The sequence below is a fragment of the Rhinolophus sinicus genome, linkage group LG02, assembly GCF_036562045.2.
Source record: "Rhinolophus sinicus isolate RSC01 linkage group LG02, ASM3656204v1, whole genome shotgun sequence".
Classification (NCBI taxonomy): Eukaryota; Metazoa; Chordata; class Mammalia; order Chiroptera; family Rhinolophidae; genus Rhinolophus; species Rhinolophus sinicus.
In genome coordinates, this window is record NC_133752.1 from 55,366,897 (window position 1) to 55,382,453 (window position 15,557).

Below are 15,557 nucleotides of genomic sequence, written 5' to 3' on the forward strand. Positions count from 1 at the left end.
AAATGGTCCCACTGCCCAGACCAAACCTTCCAGGGTGAGGGCGCCCAAGGCTCACACGCGGGTCCAGCGGGGAAGCTGTGAGGAACGTTTCATCCTGCTTTTTGCATGGTCCCCTCTTCCATTTTCTCCCAATCCTACCAAACCACCGACACTTTTATCCTGTCTGTGAGCGCTAGAATTGCCTCTTGCCCTCAATTGCGAAGAGAGGTCTCTGGCTAAGACAGAAAGGTGTCTCCTTACTTGAGAATGTAGGTGTGTCCTGATGCTGGCGTCAGTGAACAGAACCTGGGCCGGGTCCCAGGTGAAGGGGAAGGGTGGCTGGCGCTAAGCCAATCACAGCTCCTGACGACAGCGCCCAGCCAATCAGAATACTGGATGCTTGGCGCAGGGTGAGGGGCCGCCCCCTTGCAGCTCGGCGGCCAACGCCTTCGCCCAGAGCTAGCTGGAGCGCAGCAGGTTCACAGAGTCCAGGGACTGGGTACCCAAAAGATCTGGGAGACGGTGACCTCCCACCCCAGCCAATTTCTCTACAGGCCTTGGACTAACAAGTATTGGTGCCTGCCGTGGACGCATTCTGACCTGGGCCGTATCACTGGAGATTTTGTGCCTATGGTTGGGGACCGAGTGAGGTCGTTGCCTTGACAACGACAGCATGAGGCCCGCGGTTCTCCTTAGCGAGCTTTCCGCGGGCCATGGCCAATCTGCCTCCCAGCCTGCTTCACCTGGGACCCGTGACTGTGTCCGCAGAAGGAATTGTAACAACAAACAACATTGAAATTGCTAGTTTGCTAGTCAGCATCTTTTAGATCTCCGAGCGAGAAGAATTTCACCTTAAATTTGTTTCCAAGTTAAAAAAAACCTTTGGGTCTTTCTACGTGAAAAGATTTTAAATAAATAGTGAGTATAATACTTTTAAATGCTTCTATTATTTTGCTCTTTTGTCTATACTAGATTTCAATGTCTTTAACAGGAAAAAATTAGCATTTATATTATCTAAATTGTTGGTATTAGAAACATGCTTACATGGCACATGTCCAGAAATATTACATTGCCAAATGTCCAGGCTTTGTTTGTATTACCCTTACTTTCAAGGGTAGAAAGCATGAAAAGTTATAGTTTATGAGTAACTGTTTCAGGAAACGAGGCATTTGAAGACGTGATACTTTTAAGGTATCTGTAGGCCGGGCCACTTGAAAAAAACAGGTGTGTTCAATGAGCTGTGACCAAATGTGCAGTTGCTTGCAAGAATAAATTGCGAGTAGTCAACTTGCATAATGTTAGCTTGTGATATGCTTCAGAACATCTTAGACGTGCTTAAGGTAATATTAGTTTTGTTCACTTTGCATTTTCAAATATTGAGGATACCAAGAGTAAAATATTTTTAAATGATTCAGGTTATTATAGAGTTCAGCTATTTTTGTCTCTGACATGATAAACCTAAAGTCTAGTCTTTGATAAAACATGCTGTGTTAATGGAAGGAAAAATAATTAAGGAAAGGAGAGATACGAGGTGTGATTTAAAAAAAAAATACGGTGAATGTTTAAATTAAAAAAATTTATTACAGTAAAAGACATTGCAATTAACTCCCCTCAAAATACTCCCCCCTCACTTTGAACACACTTATCCGATCATTCTTGCCACTTTAATGAAGCAGTTCTGGAAGTCCTCTTTCATGAGTGTCTTTAGGTGTGCTGTCATGGCTACCTTTATGTCCTGAATTGATTCAAAACGTTTTCCTTTCATGATCATTTTGACTTGGGAAAAGCCAGAAATTGCACCGTGCCAGATCTGGTTAATAAGGTGGGTGAGGACACACCATAATGTTTTATTTGACAGAAATTGCTGTACCAGAAGCGATGCGTGAGCATTGTCATGATGGAGGATGAAGTAAAGACATGAAAGAGGACTTCCAGAACTGCTTCAGAAAGTGGCAAGAACTATGGGGTAAGTGTGTTTAAAGTGAGGGGGAGTATATTTTAAGGGGGATTAATAGCAATGTGTCTTTTACTGTAATAATTTTTTTATTTAAACATTCACTGTATCTTTTGATCACATCTCATAGAATTACACTGAGAACTTTTTCCAGGCACATACATTTTATTTAAAAATAGTTAATAGACATTAAATCGAAGTTAAAATGTCAAATGTATGGAAAATTAGTTTTGGGGACACTGCTGTATAAACATTATAGTAGAACTTACTATCAAAGCTGGTAGTAAAATAATGAAATAATTGGAGCTGGATATATAAAATTCACACCCTCCCATCCCTGCATCAGACCAATCTTCTGGTTTTCCATGTATATCTATAATAAAACGCTAAATTATTATACGTAAACTGCTGAAAATTTATACATTGGATTATCATAGTTTGCTAGACCAAAGAGGATAGTTGTTTTGTCTTTGTCATCAGGGTACTAATAGGGAAGCAAGTAAAACATCACAATTCACAATCTGGGTAAAGTAGTTTTATATTGCCATAAGTACACAATGTAATAGACGAGAATATTATTTTCTTTCCAAGTTTTATCAATGAGTGTTCTTATATTGTCAAGTTAAAAAATTTAAGTATGAATCATCATTTGAATATATAGTTACCTAAAGATATTTTCTTTTCCTAAAACTTTTAGAACTGTTTGGGATTAAGAGCAATATGTTTTATTTTTTACTTCTAGAATTTAACTTCTAAATCAGATTTTAAAAATAAATTTAATTTTGAAACTGTAGTTTATTAGCTTTTATATTTCATGGCAATCAAAACTTATGAATTAAAATCTATCTGGACTGAAAAGTATTTTTCTGTTCCAAAATATGTAGTGGAATGATTGCTGGACCTTCGTCAATCATTAGTAAAGTGAGAAAAATTTTATTAAGATTGCCTTTATCCAGAAAATGTCATATAATGGGACGTAAAAGTATTCTAAACACAAAATTCAAATGATCATTCTTATAGTGAGTAATCATTAAAAGGATTTTTGATATACTGTATTTGGTACTACTGTTTAATTTTTAAAAATCTGCACTTATACTGTGATGTCATTGCTGTTATTATGTAAGTTCAATATAGGAATTTAATTACTATAGTAAGAAAAGTAAAGAAAAATTGTTTATCAGAGGTTTTTAGTGTTAACTTGGTAAGTGATCATTTTGTGAACAAATATTTTTCCCAATTGAGTAGAAAGTACACAAAGATTTTCAACTTTGATCTTTTAAACCTGATTGGAAAAAAAAAAAATTTGATCCTCACTAAAACCAAATTCACTTGCTATTTTCACCTTTTTTCTAAAGTGAGCTGTAATTGTTTTGTATGATAGTTCAAGTATTGCTTTATTCAAATTAAAAATATATTGAATTTCATTAACATGGCATTTAATAATTTAAAGTTAATAGCTTCGATTACATTTGTGTTGTCTGTTATGAAATGTATATAATTATTCTGTAAAAACAGCTTAGAATTGGAAACAAAAAGAAATTGTGAATCAGCATAGGACAGCCATTGATGCAGTGACTGCTGTAGTATGGAAAACAAGTGGGGAAGAATTAATTTGCTGGGAGGGTGGAGGAAATTAATATACTCAACATTATTAACTCTGTTTTGGTTTCTACAGCAAGAAAAATTCCTATTGGTTTTGAATTAAAATGGAAAAATACGAGAACCTGGGATTGGTTGGAGAAGGGAGCTATGGAATGGTGATGAAATGTAGGAACAAAGATAGTGGAAGAATTGTAGCTATCAAGAAGTTCTTAGAAAGTGATGATGATAAAATGGTTAAAAAAATTGCTATGAGAGAAATCAAGTTACTAAAGGTGAGTAAATACGTATATTTTGCTTAAAAAATCAGTTGTTTCTTGATCAAGATTACATTTTGGGGAAAAAAATACTGTTTATATATTTGTTTTATTTCCATAACAAGGTTTAAAGTATAAATTTCTTCTTTTTTGACAATAAACAAATAAAATGACTACATATGCATATCCATTTATCTCATGAATATAAACATGATTTTAAGTGTTTATTGCTTCTCTATATATCTGTCTGCCTACCTACCTACCTACCTACCTACCTACCTACCTACCTAGAGCTAGCTATCTATCTATCATCTGTATTGAGGGTCCCAAAGCTCACCCCCACGTTCCGTGATTCACTAGGAGGACTCACAGCACTCAGTGATAGTTGTACTCTTGGCTATGATTTATTACAGTGAAAGGATATAAAGCAAAATCAGCTAAGGGGTGAATTTTAAAAGAAACCTGTCACAAGTTGCCAAGAATCACACAGGATATACTTATTTCCTCCAGCAATGAGTTGTGACAACACATGGAAATATTGTCTACCAAGGAAATTCATTAGAGACGCAGTGCCTCTGTTTTTATTGGGGGTTGGATACATAGGCACCCTCTGCCTGGCTCATACCAAAATTCCAGACCCCCAGAAGGAATGCAGGTATTCAGCATAAACCATATTGTTTACACAGTGAGCCATTTATTCAATTCTGGAAATGAAGGGAACCCTTCTGAAATCCAAGTTCCCAGGTATCAGCCAAGGGCTCATTTTGTAAGCATACCTTTCTAAGGATAGCAATATCAAGTCTGCTATGTTCTCTCTCTCTCTCTCCTCTCTTTCATCTGTCTCACCACAAGTTTATCAATTTTATTTATCTTTAGAAAAAAACAACATTTGGCTTTGTTGATCTGCTTTTTTGTTCTTTAGTATTTCATTCCTTCTACTTATTTTGGGTGGGATTATTTTGCAGTCCTTTTTTCCAAACTGTTGAGAATAGATGCGTATTCCCTTAATTTCCAGCCCTTTCCCCTTCATCTATGCATTTAAAGCTATATATTTCCTTCTAAGAATAGTTTGGTATGTGTCCCAGAAATTTTGATTAGCAATTCAAAATATTTTATAATTTCCCTTAAATTTCCAAACATGTGGAAATTTTCTAGGTTTTCCTTCCCTCGTTATTTACTTTGGACACAATTGCCCTGTGATCTGAGTATATAATAGGTAAGATTTTATTCCTTTGGAATTTCTTGATACTTACTTTTTGGCTCAGAATATATTAAACAAACAAAAAAAAATTCCTGATGTACTTGAAAAGTATTCCATTAAATCAGATTTGTTAATTGTAGTGATTAAATCTTCTCAATTCTCACTGATTTTTTTATTTTTTGTATGCTTGTTCTATCCAGCACTGAGAAGAAATACGTTAAAATCTTCCTCTGTGACTATTGCTTTGTCTGTTTTCACTGTAATTGAGTTAAGGTTTAACTTTATAAACAGAAAGAAAATATTAGTATATTTTATTTAGAATTATTGTATGTTCATGTTAAATCTTTTATCATCATGGAAAAACTTTATTATAGTAATGTGTTTTCTTAAAATCTGTTTTGCCTGAAACTAATGAGACTACTAGTTTAATTTTGGTTAGTGTTTGCATACTTTATCTTTTTCCATCTTTTTACTTTCAGTTTTTCCTCAATCCTTGTTTATATGTGTCTCTTGTGTACATATAGTTAGTTACATTTTGCTTTTTATCATGTTTGAAAATCTTTGCCTTTTAATTGGAACATTTAGTCCATTTACATGTAATATAGTTTCTAATATATTTGGGTACAAATCTTTCATCTTAATATGTTTACATGTCTTACTGGTTCTGTATTCCTCTTTCTTTTTTTCTTTGGATTAATTACATTTATCATTCCTTTATTTTCCTCTAATAATTTGAAAATTATGCACTGTGTTTCTATATTTTTGTGGTTACCCTGGACATTTGTTAAAGTCTAAGAGTATTCAACATTTTATCGTTCTTCCAGACAACACAAACCTTACAATATTTATCTCTGGTTATTCCCTTTTGTCTTATTCGCTAACATTGTCATATATTAACCTTTATACGGGGGGTGACAAAAAAATGTATACAAGTGGACACTTTGATCAACATTGCTCAAGCAGTAGTTTGCCATAATTAGAAGTGTCCGGACACTGATGATAACCACTTTGAGCACCTCTTGTAATTGCAGAAGTCAAATGTGACTTGTATTCATCTTTTGTTATCGGTATATATTGAGTATTACAATTTTAATACAGTTTTCCTTTCTTAAAATGTATATACATTTTTTGGCACCATATTTTTAAACACCACAAGACATAATTATTGATCAGTGTTCAGTTAGGTTTGTATTTACCTTTCTTTGTTCTTCCTTCTTTTCTGTACCTCAGATTATTTACCTGTGATCTCTTCCCTTCTCAAAGTACATTGTTTAGGATTTCCTTTTGTGAGTATCTACTGTAGATAAAACATTTCAACTTTAGTTTGCATGAAAATGTTTTTATTTTGCTTATATTCCTTAAAGATATTTTTGCTGTGTATGGAATTTTAGGTTTGGCAATTACCTTTTTTCAACAAAATGAAAATAACATTGTTTCATCCTCTGGCTTCCATTGTGGCTCTTAAGAAGTCAGATGTCAGTACAATTGCTGCTGTTTTGTAAGTTTGTTTTTTTATGTCTGAATTTTTGTTTCTTTCAATTTTTTACTGATATATAATATACATATAGAAAAGTGTACATATCATAAGAATACATCTCTATAGAGTTTTAAAAACTGAATAACCCCATGTAACCACCATCTAAGTCAAGAAATAGAACACAACACAAAGAACCCCAGAAGTCTACCCTCCTGTCTTTTCCTGTTACTGCTGCCTTCCTCCTCCACCCAGGTCACAACTATCCTGATTGCAATAAGCATAAGTTAGTTTTGCTTTCTGGAATCTTGTTCCCATTGTACCAAAGAAGATTTGTGGTTTTTTGTTTGTTTGTTTGTTTTTGTTTTTGTTTTTCCTTTGCAGGGTTTGTCACCAACTTTGGAAAACTTTTACTCTGCCCACTTTGTGGCCACAGCTGATCTTTTGGTACCTACACTCCTGTTTGACCTTGACTACATTTGGCAGTTTCACCTCATTTGTTGTGGGTAGGGGGTCATAGATTCTACTTAGTTTCATCGAAGATGGGACTACATTTCGTTTTCTCATAGGTTTTATTGTGTTCTCTGAGAGGAGAAGAGAAGAGAGCAGTGTGGTCTTTTAAGTATAATTTAAAAACTAGAATATACTTTTACAATTTATACTGTTTATGCATTTTATTTATATTTTTCTCATGCTAAAATCTATTTTTGATTGTGACTAATTGCTAATCATTTGATCTTATAAAAACTGTTTTGCATTTTTTTATAACAGCAATTAAGGCATGAAAATCTGGTGAATCTGTTGGAAGTGTGTAAGAAAAAAAAACGATGGTACCTCGTCTTTGAGTTTGTTGACCATACAGTTCTTGATGACTTGGAACTCTTTCCAAATGGACTAGACTACCAACTAGTTCAAAAGTATTTGTTTCAGATTATTAATGGAATTGGATTTTGTCACAGTCACAATGTAAGTAGTTTAAATAATTATTTCACCAATGATTGACTCTCCAGATACCAATCATTTAATTTAATGAGATACTTATTGAAAGTTTGGACCAGGAAAGTCACAAGAAGTGAACTATGTTACTTGGATAATGCCAATTTTTGTGCGTCATGATGCATATTTTCTCTTTCCCAACATTTTATTATGAAAAGTTTAGACCATGCTGAAAAGTTGAAAGAGTGTACAGTGAACACACATATACCTACCACCTAGATTCTATACTTGTTAACATTTTGCTATATTTGCTTTATGACATATTTATTCATCTATTCATCTAATTATCTATTAATGTCTTATTTATGCATGTGAAATAAATTGAAGATATCAGTACACTCCAACTCTAAATACTTCAGCTATGCATATCAAGCAGAATTTAATATCTGTTTGCTTTTGTTGGAGGTAACTTTTACTCAGTGAAATGCACAAATGTTAAGTGATCAGTCATGACAAATGCATACACCCAGGGATCTATGTATATATGTTAGTTCAGATTTTCTTACCTGTTGTGAAGTATGAAAATCCCTGCTTTTACCCTATTGTCTATTACAATAATTTTATATCCTTGGAGTATCACATGGGCACCTCTAGGTTAAATGACACAAAGTTGAGGGGGAAAGGGGTGGTAGATGAGGGTAAAAGGCATCAAATATATGGTGATGGAAGGAGAACTGACTCTGGGTAGTGAACACATAATGTGATATATAGATCATGTATTACAGAATTGTATTCCTGAAACCTATGTAACTTTACTAACAATTGTCACCCCAATAAACTTTAATTTTAAAAAAATGACACAAAGTATAAAATAAATAACTGAACACACTGATTTTGTCAGTTTTACAAAATATTTTAAATGACATGATTTGTGTGATTATAAAAGTAGTAGATGCTAATGATAGGTGTGGGGCTGGCCCTGTCACCTTGCCATGGATGTCTAAGACATGATAGAAGTTGGTAGCCTATGCAAAATGTTCAGCAATGGCAGATTTCTGCTTGGGATGCTGGTCCTCTGAAAGAGTTTAAAATATATACATTAAAATTTTTTTTTCCAAAATGCAGTTTACTTGTATTAGAGAGTTAGGTCTAATAATTTGTTTTGCTTAGCTGTAGAATCTTTAGTATTATCTCCCAGCTTCCATAGTTTCTCCTTTAGAAATCTTAACCACTGACCTCATTTACCCTCTTTATATTTCTAATTGTCCAAATAATGCTTCCATTTGGGTGGTCCCCATTCTACCTAAAAGCCCCTATGGCAAAAACTAAACTACTAATTATTCCATCAAAACTAAGTTTTTCTAGAGTTTTCAATTTTTGCTAATGCAACCAACATTCTTTCAGATTCCCGGCTTTAAATAAAATATTTGAGATTACTTCCTAAGTTCTTTTGATTCTTATTTAAAATATTTATAAACTATGTCTCTTCCTTTCCATTCCTCTGAGCACCAGCCTGGTGTAGGCCCTTATTACTTCATAGATGTCCCACAGCTCAACTTCCTGCCTCTAGTCCCTCTCTCTGATTTAGCTTTTTTATGGCCAACATCTTCTTTAAACACCATATTGGTCATGCCACTTCCATGGGTTCCCATGGCCTTGACACAAGGCATCCTTCCTCTCTAGCACATAACCTCTACTCTAGAATTAACATTTCCCCAGAGTCTCCTGATCTATTCCCATATTCACTCTTTTGCTTCCCTTGTTACTTTCACTTGTATTGCCCTTTCATTTCTGTATTTATCCAGGTCATACTTAGTATTAAAGCCCATCTTAGGGCCCACCCCTTTCATTTAATTTTCCCCAATCTTCAATGATAGCTTTACTCGCTTAGTCTTGAGAGCAGTCTTTAACAGAACAATTGATTTGGTAATTAATGATATATATTTCATTGAGTATCTTTGGTTGTTTAAGTAAAATTTTAAGCGTAAGTGCTATTTCTTGCCCAACTAGGTTTCAGTTTCTTTAAAGCTATGAACAGTTTTATATGCTTTTATTTGTATCCATTATAGGGACAAAAACAGTGCCCTGTATGTTGACAGTTGCTCAAAAAATTATTAATTTGCTTAACTTAATATATGTCATACTCTAGATTTTTTTTGTTTTGTTTTGTTTGTTTGTTTGCTTTTGTCTTAGATCATACACAGAGATATCAAGCCGGAGAATATATTAGTCTCCCAGTCTGGCGTTGTAAAGTTATGTGATTTTGGATTTGCACGGACTTTGGCAGCTCCTGGGGAGGTTTATACTGATTATGTGGCAACCCGATGGTACAGAGCTCCAGAACTATTGGTTGGTGATGTCAAGTATGGCAAGTAAGACATCACAAGGGGGAGGGAGTGGATTTAATATGTTTCTAATTTAATAAAAGATCCCTCTGATAGTGAAGGGAAGTTGTGAGTTTAAGGAACTTCATAAAGTGATTTGTAATTTTTGGTGCTTCCCCTTTAAACACTCTTGTGAAACAAGTTGGGGTGAGCATACTTATTTTAAAAGTAGGGAAATAAAGGTGAGCAAGTGGTCTGTTTTTTTAGAGTGGGTTGGAAATAGATATGCTATTTTTCACTTGTTAAGAGAGATAACATTGATTGGATGAGTCTGACACTGTTGGAATGAGGCGACGTGGAGTGGGCAAGGGTGGGGGGTAGAAATAATTGAGTGAAATGTTTCTAAAACATAAATTGTCTTCCTAAATGAATACTTCAAAGAAAGAACTGTAACTTGTACTGCTTTTATAGAAATCTTTCTAAAATATTTTCTACAATTTCTCTGTTTTCAGAGTCCACATCCTTTAGTATTTTCTTGTTTACTCTGAGTTCTCATTTTACTCCCATACTGTAACTTTTGTACCATTTTATAATTCAGCTATGACCTTAAGCAATTTCAAGGTTGTTGTTCCTATGCTGATCATGCCAGCATATTCTTTAACTTCTTGTGACTGATTTTTCAGACAGTTTTTCCATTTTTTCCCCCTGTTAGCTTTCAGTTATCCTTGTTGTTACTGTGTGTATCCTCAGTGACCACCTCCTTCTGGTTGTTTTCAGTGTATGGTGGGATAGGAATCAATCTTATTAGAATTATGTATAAACAAAGAATGAATAAGCTCTGAATGGAAACCCAAGAGGTTTATTTTCAGAGTAAAGTACACATAATAACTGTTTTGACTTTATAGAAGCCTTTTTCCTCTTATGTCACATGATTAAATTTCTAGAAATCTGACTTACATAAAATTGAGAGTTAGTACTTTAAATTTATAGGGAAATGTATTTTTATGGATAATTTAAGGCATGGTACTACTATTCACAATACCTAGAATACTAAATAGTAATATGCAGAACAGACTCAGTGATGGTGAACGTATTAGGGTGCCATATTTTACACCACATTGCTTTTCTTTCAGGGCGGTTGATGTGTGGGCCATTGGCTGTCTGGTAACTGAAATGCTCATGGGGGAACCTCTATTTCCTGGAGATTCTGACATTGATCAGCTATATCATATTATGATGTGTTTAGGTAAGATTATATCTACACCTGCAATTTAAATTTTAGAGGATTTTTTTTCTTTTTTTTTTAAAAAAGATTGTCAGACTAGGCTTTACTAAGGAGGTGACTTGCGTGGAGACATGAGGTGATGGTATTAGCCACATGAATATCTGGGGGGAAAGCATTCTAAGGCAGTGGAAACAGCCAGTGCGGAAGTCCTAAGGTGGGAGCATGCCTGGCATGTTGAAGGGACCACAAGGAGGCCGATGTAACTAGAACAGTGTGAGCGTGTGGGGAAGCTGGGGAGGTGGGGCGAGAGGGGTAGGAGTTGAGGTCACAGAAGTAAGGAGACTTCGGATCATATAAGTTCTTGAGATCATTTGGTTTTAATTTTGAGAGAAATGGGAACCATCGCAAGGTTTGAAGGAGAGGAATGACATGATGTGACGTATTTTAAAGGACAATTCTACAGAGAGAGAACAGATGCGAGAGGGCAAGAAGAGAAGCAAGGAGGGCTGTGAGGAAGCTGTGGCATTAGTCTCTGGGTGAGAGGTGATATTGGCTTGGACAAGAGTAGTAGCAGTGGAAGTCGTGGGAAGTGGTTAGACTTTAAAATATATTTTAAAGTTAGAGCCAACAGAGTCTCCTGAAGGAGTAGAGGTGGGGTGAAGAATAGAGGAGTCAAGGATGACTCCAATGTTTTTTCAAGAGGTTTTTTTCTGATTTTTTTTGTATTCATTTTAAAAGGTAGGGAGCAAATAAGAAAACTTCAGATATATATTCATTTATTCTCAGTCTGCCTTTGTTCTATGTAATATATGGTCTCATCCAACCTATCGCCCCACTTCCCCCTAAAGAAAAGAGCAAAGGTTATACATTTTTCTCTACACTTTTGCATTTAGTAAATCACATGTAGAGAGAATGCAAATGATCACTTACTACCTGTGGGTCAATAAGCATTTAGTATAATATAACTATACCCTCATCTTCACCTTCAAATTGAGAGGCACAGAGACTTCCAAAATAGTTTAACCTTGCTGCAGATATAACTTGTTAGTGCTTTGGATGGAAGAATTTCAAAGCTGGACTATCAAATTTTCTTTGAAACTTTTCTTTGAAATATCACCTGCGTGTTGGGAGATGGAGCTTGGAAAATGGAAATAATGGTAAAATACCTGGGGGCTATTTAACTATTGGATTTTAAGTTTCCAAGTTTGAAATTCAATAAACAATATGACGGTTTCTTACAGCAGAATTTCATATATATTTTATACTTGATTAGGTTAAAGTTGAGCAAAAAGGTAAAAGTGCTCAAATCAGCCCTTAGACATGGGTACAAAATCAGTTGACCAAAAATTAAATTCTCAAACTGTGGAACTGATTTATGTACATTAGATTCTGACCATATGACTATTAATATTTTCGTTGTTTTGGTCCAGCACTTTTATCCTTTGTTGTTAGAAAGGAAGTGCTGGTGCTTCTATTTAAAAAGTTACAAAATGTCTTTACCTCTCCTTTTTTTGTGCTTCCTCCTGTCTTCAGTTCAATGTGTATTGGCCTGTGAACTTTTCTAAATGAGTATGTTCAGATAAGAACGTTAATTTCCTTGAGTAGACTTACGTCAAAACCACTGTAAAGACTGCCAGGTGCTACCACATTAAGAGCACCGTCTTTGGTTGATTTTGCATGCTGAGAGAGCCCCAGCTCCGTAAACTGTGTTCCACTCTTTACCCCCACATCACCTGTCTTTTTGCCATTTCTAGTGTGATGTATAATGACGGAGAAGTGTGCTATTCTCACTTCCAGGTCATCTAATTCCAAGACATCAAGAGCTGTTTTATAAAAATCCTGCATTTGCTGGAGTAAGGTTGCCTGAAATCAAGGAAACAGAACCTCTTGAAAGACGCTATCCCAAGCTCTCTGAAATTGTGATCGATTTAGCAAAGGTAATCATACATTTTGTCTCACTTTCTGACAGGGAATTTGTAGTACAGAGACTTGGATTTCTCTTCTTTTTTTCTTGTCTAGTTGATCTTTTAGGTCAACAATTTCCTCTGATGGGTTTAATTTTTCTACATTAACAAAGAGTTTAAATGATTTTATATGTGGTGTGGGGGGAGTTACTGTGGAGATAAAGACCTGAACATTTCACTTAAGAAAACATTTAGTGTCATCTAACATGTTTTAAGTGTGAAAACATCCTCATAATGACATGTTTTTTGATGTTTAACATTTAAAATACAAGCCTTGTATAAGTGGAAACGATAAGAAAAGTAGGTTAAGAAAATAAAAAGAAGGGCAGAGAAGTAGAAAAATGAAGTACAGGGCATAGGATCATGACGTGTGGTGTACTGTTAAAGGGACTTTTGTTTACAAATGATGATCGCTTTGCCTTGTATTTATTTAAGGAAGGTATTAAGGAGATTCTCAATGGATCAAATTGTCTCTAAAAATGGACATTTTGGAATTATTAGCTCAAAAAAATTCTTATTAGACAGAATTGTCCAGGTACTGATAAAATATGTTCCTCTAAGTCACCAGGATCATATAACATTTACCAAAGATATTTTTGCTTTTTTAGTTCTTTAAATAACTCAATAAAAAAGTTTAATAAGCTTAAAACTAATTATAATAAGTTCTTAGAATAATATTTCTACTTTTCTATGTAATCTAACAGATGCATACAGTTTTCATTGAGCCCAGCCTTATGATCTGTCTGTAAAGAGATTTAAAGGGAATAAAAATAAAACTGTTGTCCAACTTATGTCCCTTATAGAAGAATCATATAACTTCTAAAACATTTTCTTATAAAATTTTTTAAAAATAGAAAAGAAAGTAGGAAGAATAGCAGTATAATGAATCCTTTCAAACTTGTCATCTAGCTTCAACAAATTAACAACCTTTTGACAATTTTCTTTAACCTTATCTACACCCTACTCAACTTTTTTTTGAGTATTTTGAAGCAAATCACAGATATTATATTTTTATAAATACCTTAATGATTTGTAGAACTTTTCTTGTTCATTTAAAACTACTTCTTGAGTCCCCTTTTATTCTTATTGGCATTGAGTGATTCCAATTAATCAGAAGAAGACCTGCATTACAATGAAATCACCTATGTAAAATATCTAGCACAGTAATAAGCACAGAGTAGGTCTTTTCCCTTCCATTCTGCTTGGGCTTCAAATTTCAAAAAATTCACAATAATTCCTTAATATCATAACACATCTAACCAAAGCCCAAAATTTCATTGATTTTTCTCATAATTTCTTTTTATAGTTTGAATTAGGATTCACACGAAATTTACATATCAAGCAATTGGTTGATACGTTTTTTAAGATTCTTTTTTTTTTTAATTCCACCATTTTTCTATTTTGTTTTTTAAATTTTATTGGGTAACAGTGTGTTTTTTCCAGGACCCATCAGCTGTAGGTCAAGTCGTTGTCTTCAATCTAGTTGTGGAGGGCGCAGCTCACTGGCCCATGTGGGAATTGCACCGGTAACCTTTTGTTAAGAGCGTGTGCTCTAACCAACTGAGCTAACCAGCTTCCCTGTCTTTTAAGATTTTTAATTTACAAGCTCTGCTTCATCTCTTTCTTTTTTGTTTAGACCTTGCCGTTTATTTGCTGAAGAAACTAGGTTTTTTGTCCTTTAAAATTTACCACATAGTTTAGTTTAATATATTCCTCCGTGTCCTGTATTTCTTACAAATTCATAGTAGAGCTAGCGCTTGATCAGAATCAGGGTGATTTTTTGGCAATACTACTTCATAAGTGTTGTATATTTCTATCTAGAGACACTGACTGTCTGGTGGTCTTTCTTTTTGTGATATTTAGCAACCATTGGTGGCCATTGTCTAGATTTGTGCCTTATTCTTTATCATTTATAGACTATAAAGAGGTATTTTTTATATTTAGAAATATAAATGTAGGCAGCTTCTTTTTTGATATGAAATGGATGTATTTCTTTGGTTTTTCAGAAATGCTTACATATTGATCCAGACAAAAGGCCCTTCTGTGCTGAGCTCCTACACCATGATTTCTTTCAGATGGATGGATTTGCTGAGAGGTATGATACTGACTCACATTTTCCAAGTCACACCAACCTGGAGTCAAAATAAGGCCTCCATAACAGTAGTAAACTATTTCTCTTATTCCTCTGCCCAGCTACTTTGATAAGATCTCAGATATTTACCACCCTACCTCCATTTACCCTTAGCAATATGGAATTTACAGGAGTGGTCCCCTACATTCATTAAATTAGTGCTCTTGGTTTTCATGAACCAGTCACTTAATGTTTTTCCTTCTGTCTTCCTGTGGTGACAGCCACTCTGGTCACTGAGTTCTATGTTTCTACCAGCTGTGTGATGACGTCATCTTGGCTGCTGATGCATTTGCAAAGGTGCTATCTCCTGTTATTGCCAAACTCACATCACACCCAGTCCTGTAATAGTATTACACCCAATATAATATTGCTGATGCAGGAAACCTTGATGTGCCAAACCAGTGGGTGCCAGAGCTGTTGGCATGTTCTTGTTGTTGTTTGAGCTGCTGGCATCAGTGCAGCTGACAAAACAAAAAAATAATGAGATGAGTGCCAATGACATTGCTTTATATT

General features: G+C 34.7%; 1 protein-coding gene across 2 annotated transcripts in view; it reads left to right on the forward strand.

Moving 5' to 3' along the window:
• Window positions 1-391: 391 nt before the first annotated feature.
• Window positions 392-15,557, forward strand: part of CDKL2 (cyclin dependent kinase like 2) — a 30,116-nt gene continuing 14,950 nt past the window's right edge. The window contains exons 1-8 of one of the 2 annotated variants that reach the window (XM_074324448.1): window positions 415-897; window positions 1,838-1,945; window positions 3,609-3,807; window positions 7,236-7,430; window positions 9,594-9,772; window positions 10,858-10,970; window positions 12,747-12,886; window positions 14,920-15,008. In XM_074324448.1, the coding sequence (XP_074180549.1) occupies window positions 3,640-3,807; window positions 7,236-7,430; window positions 9,594-9,772; window positions 10,858-10,970; window positions 12,747-12,886; window positions 14,920-15,008 (884 nt within the window). In that variant the 5' untranslated portion in view covers window positions 415-897; window positions 1,838-1,945; window positions 3,609-3,639. Of the gene's footprint in view, window positions 898-1,837; window positions 1,946-3,608; window positions 3,808-7,235; window positions 7,431-9,593; window positions 9,773-10,857; window positions 10,971-12,746; window positions 12,887-14,919; window positions 15,009-15,557 lie in introns of both variants that reach the window. The other variant, XM_074324449.1, reaches the window with a different exon arrangement.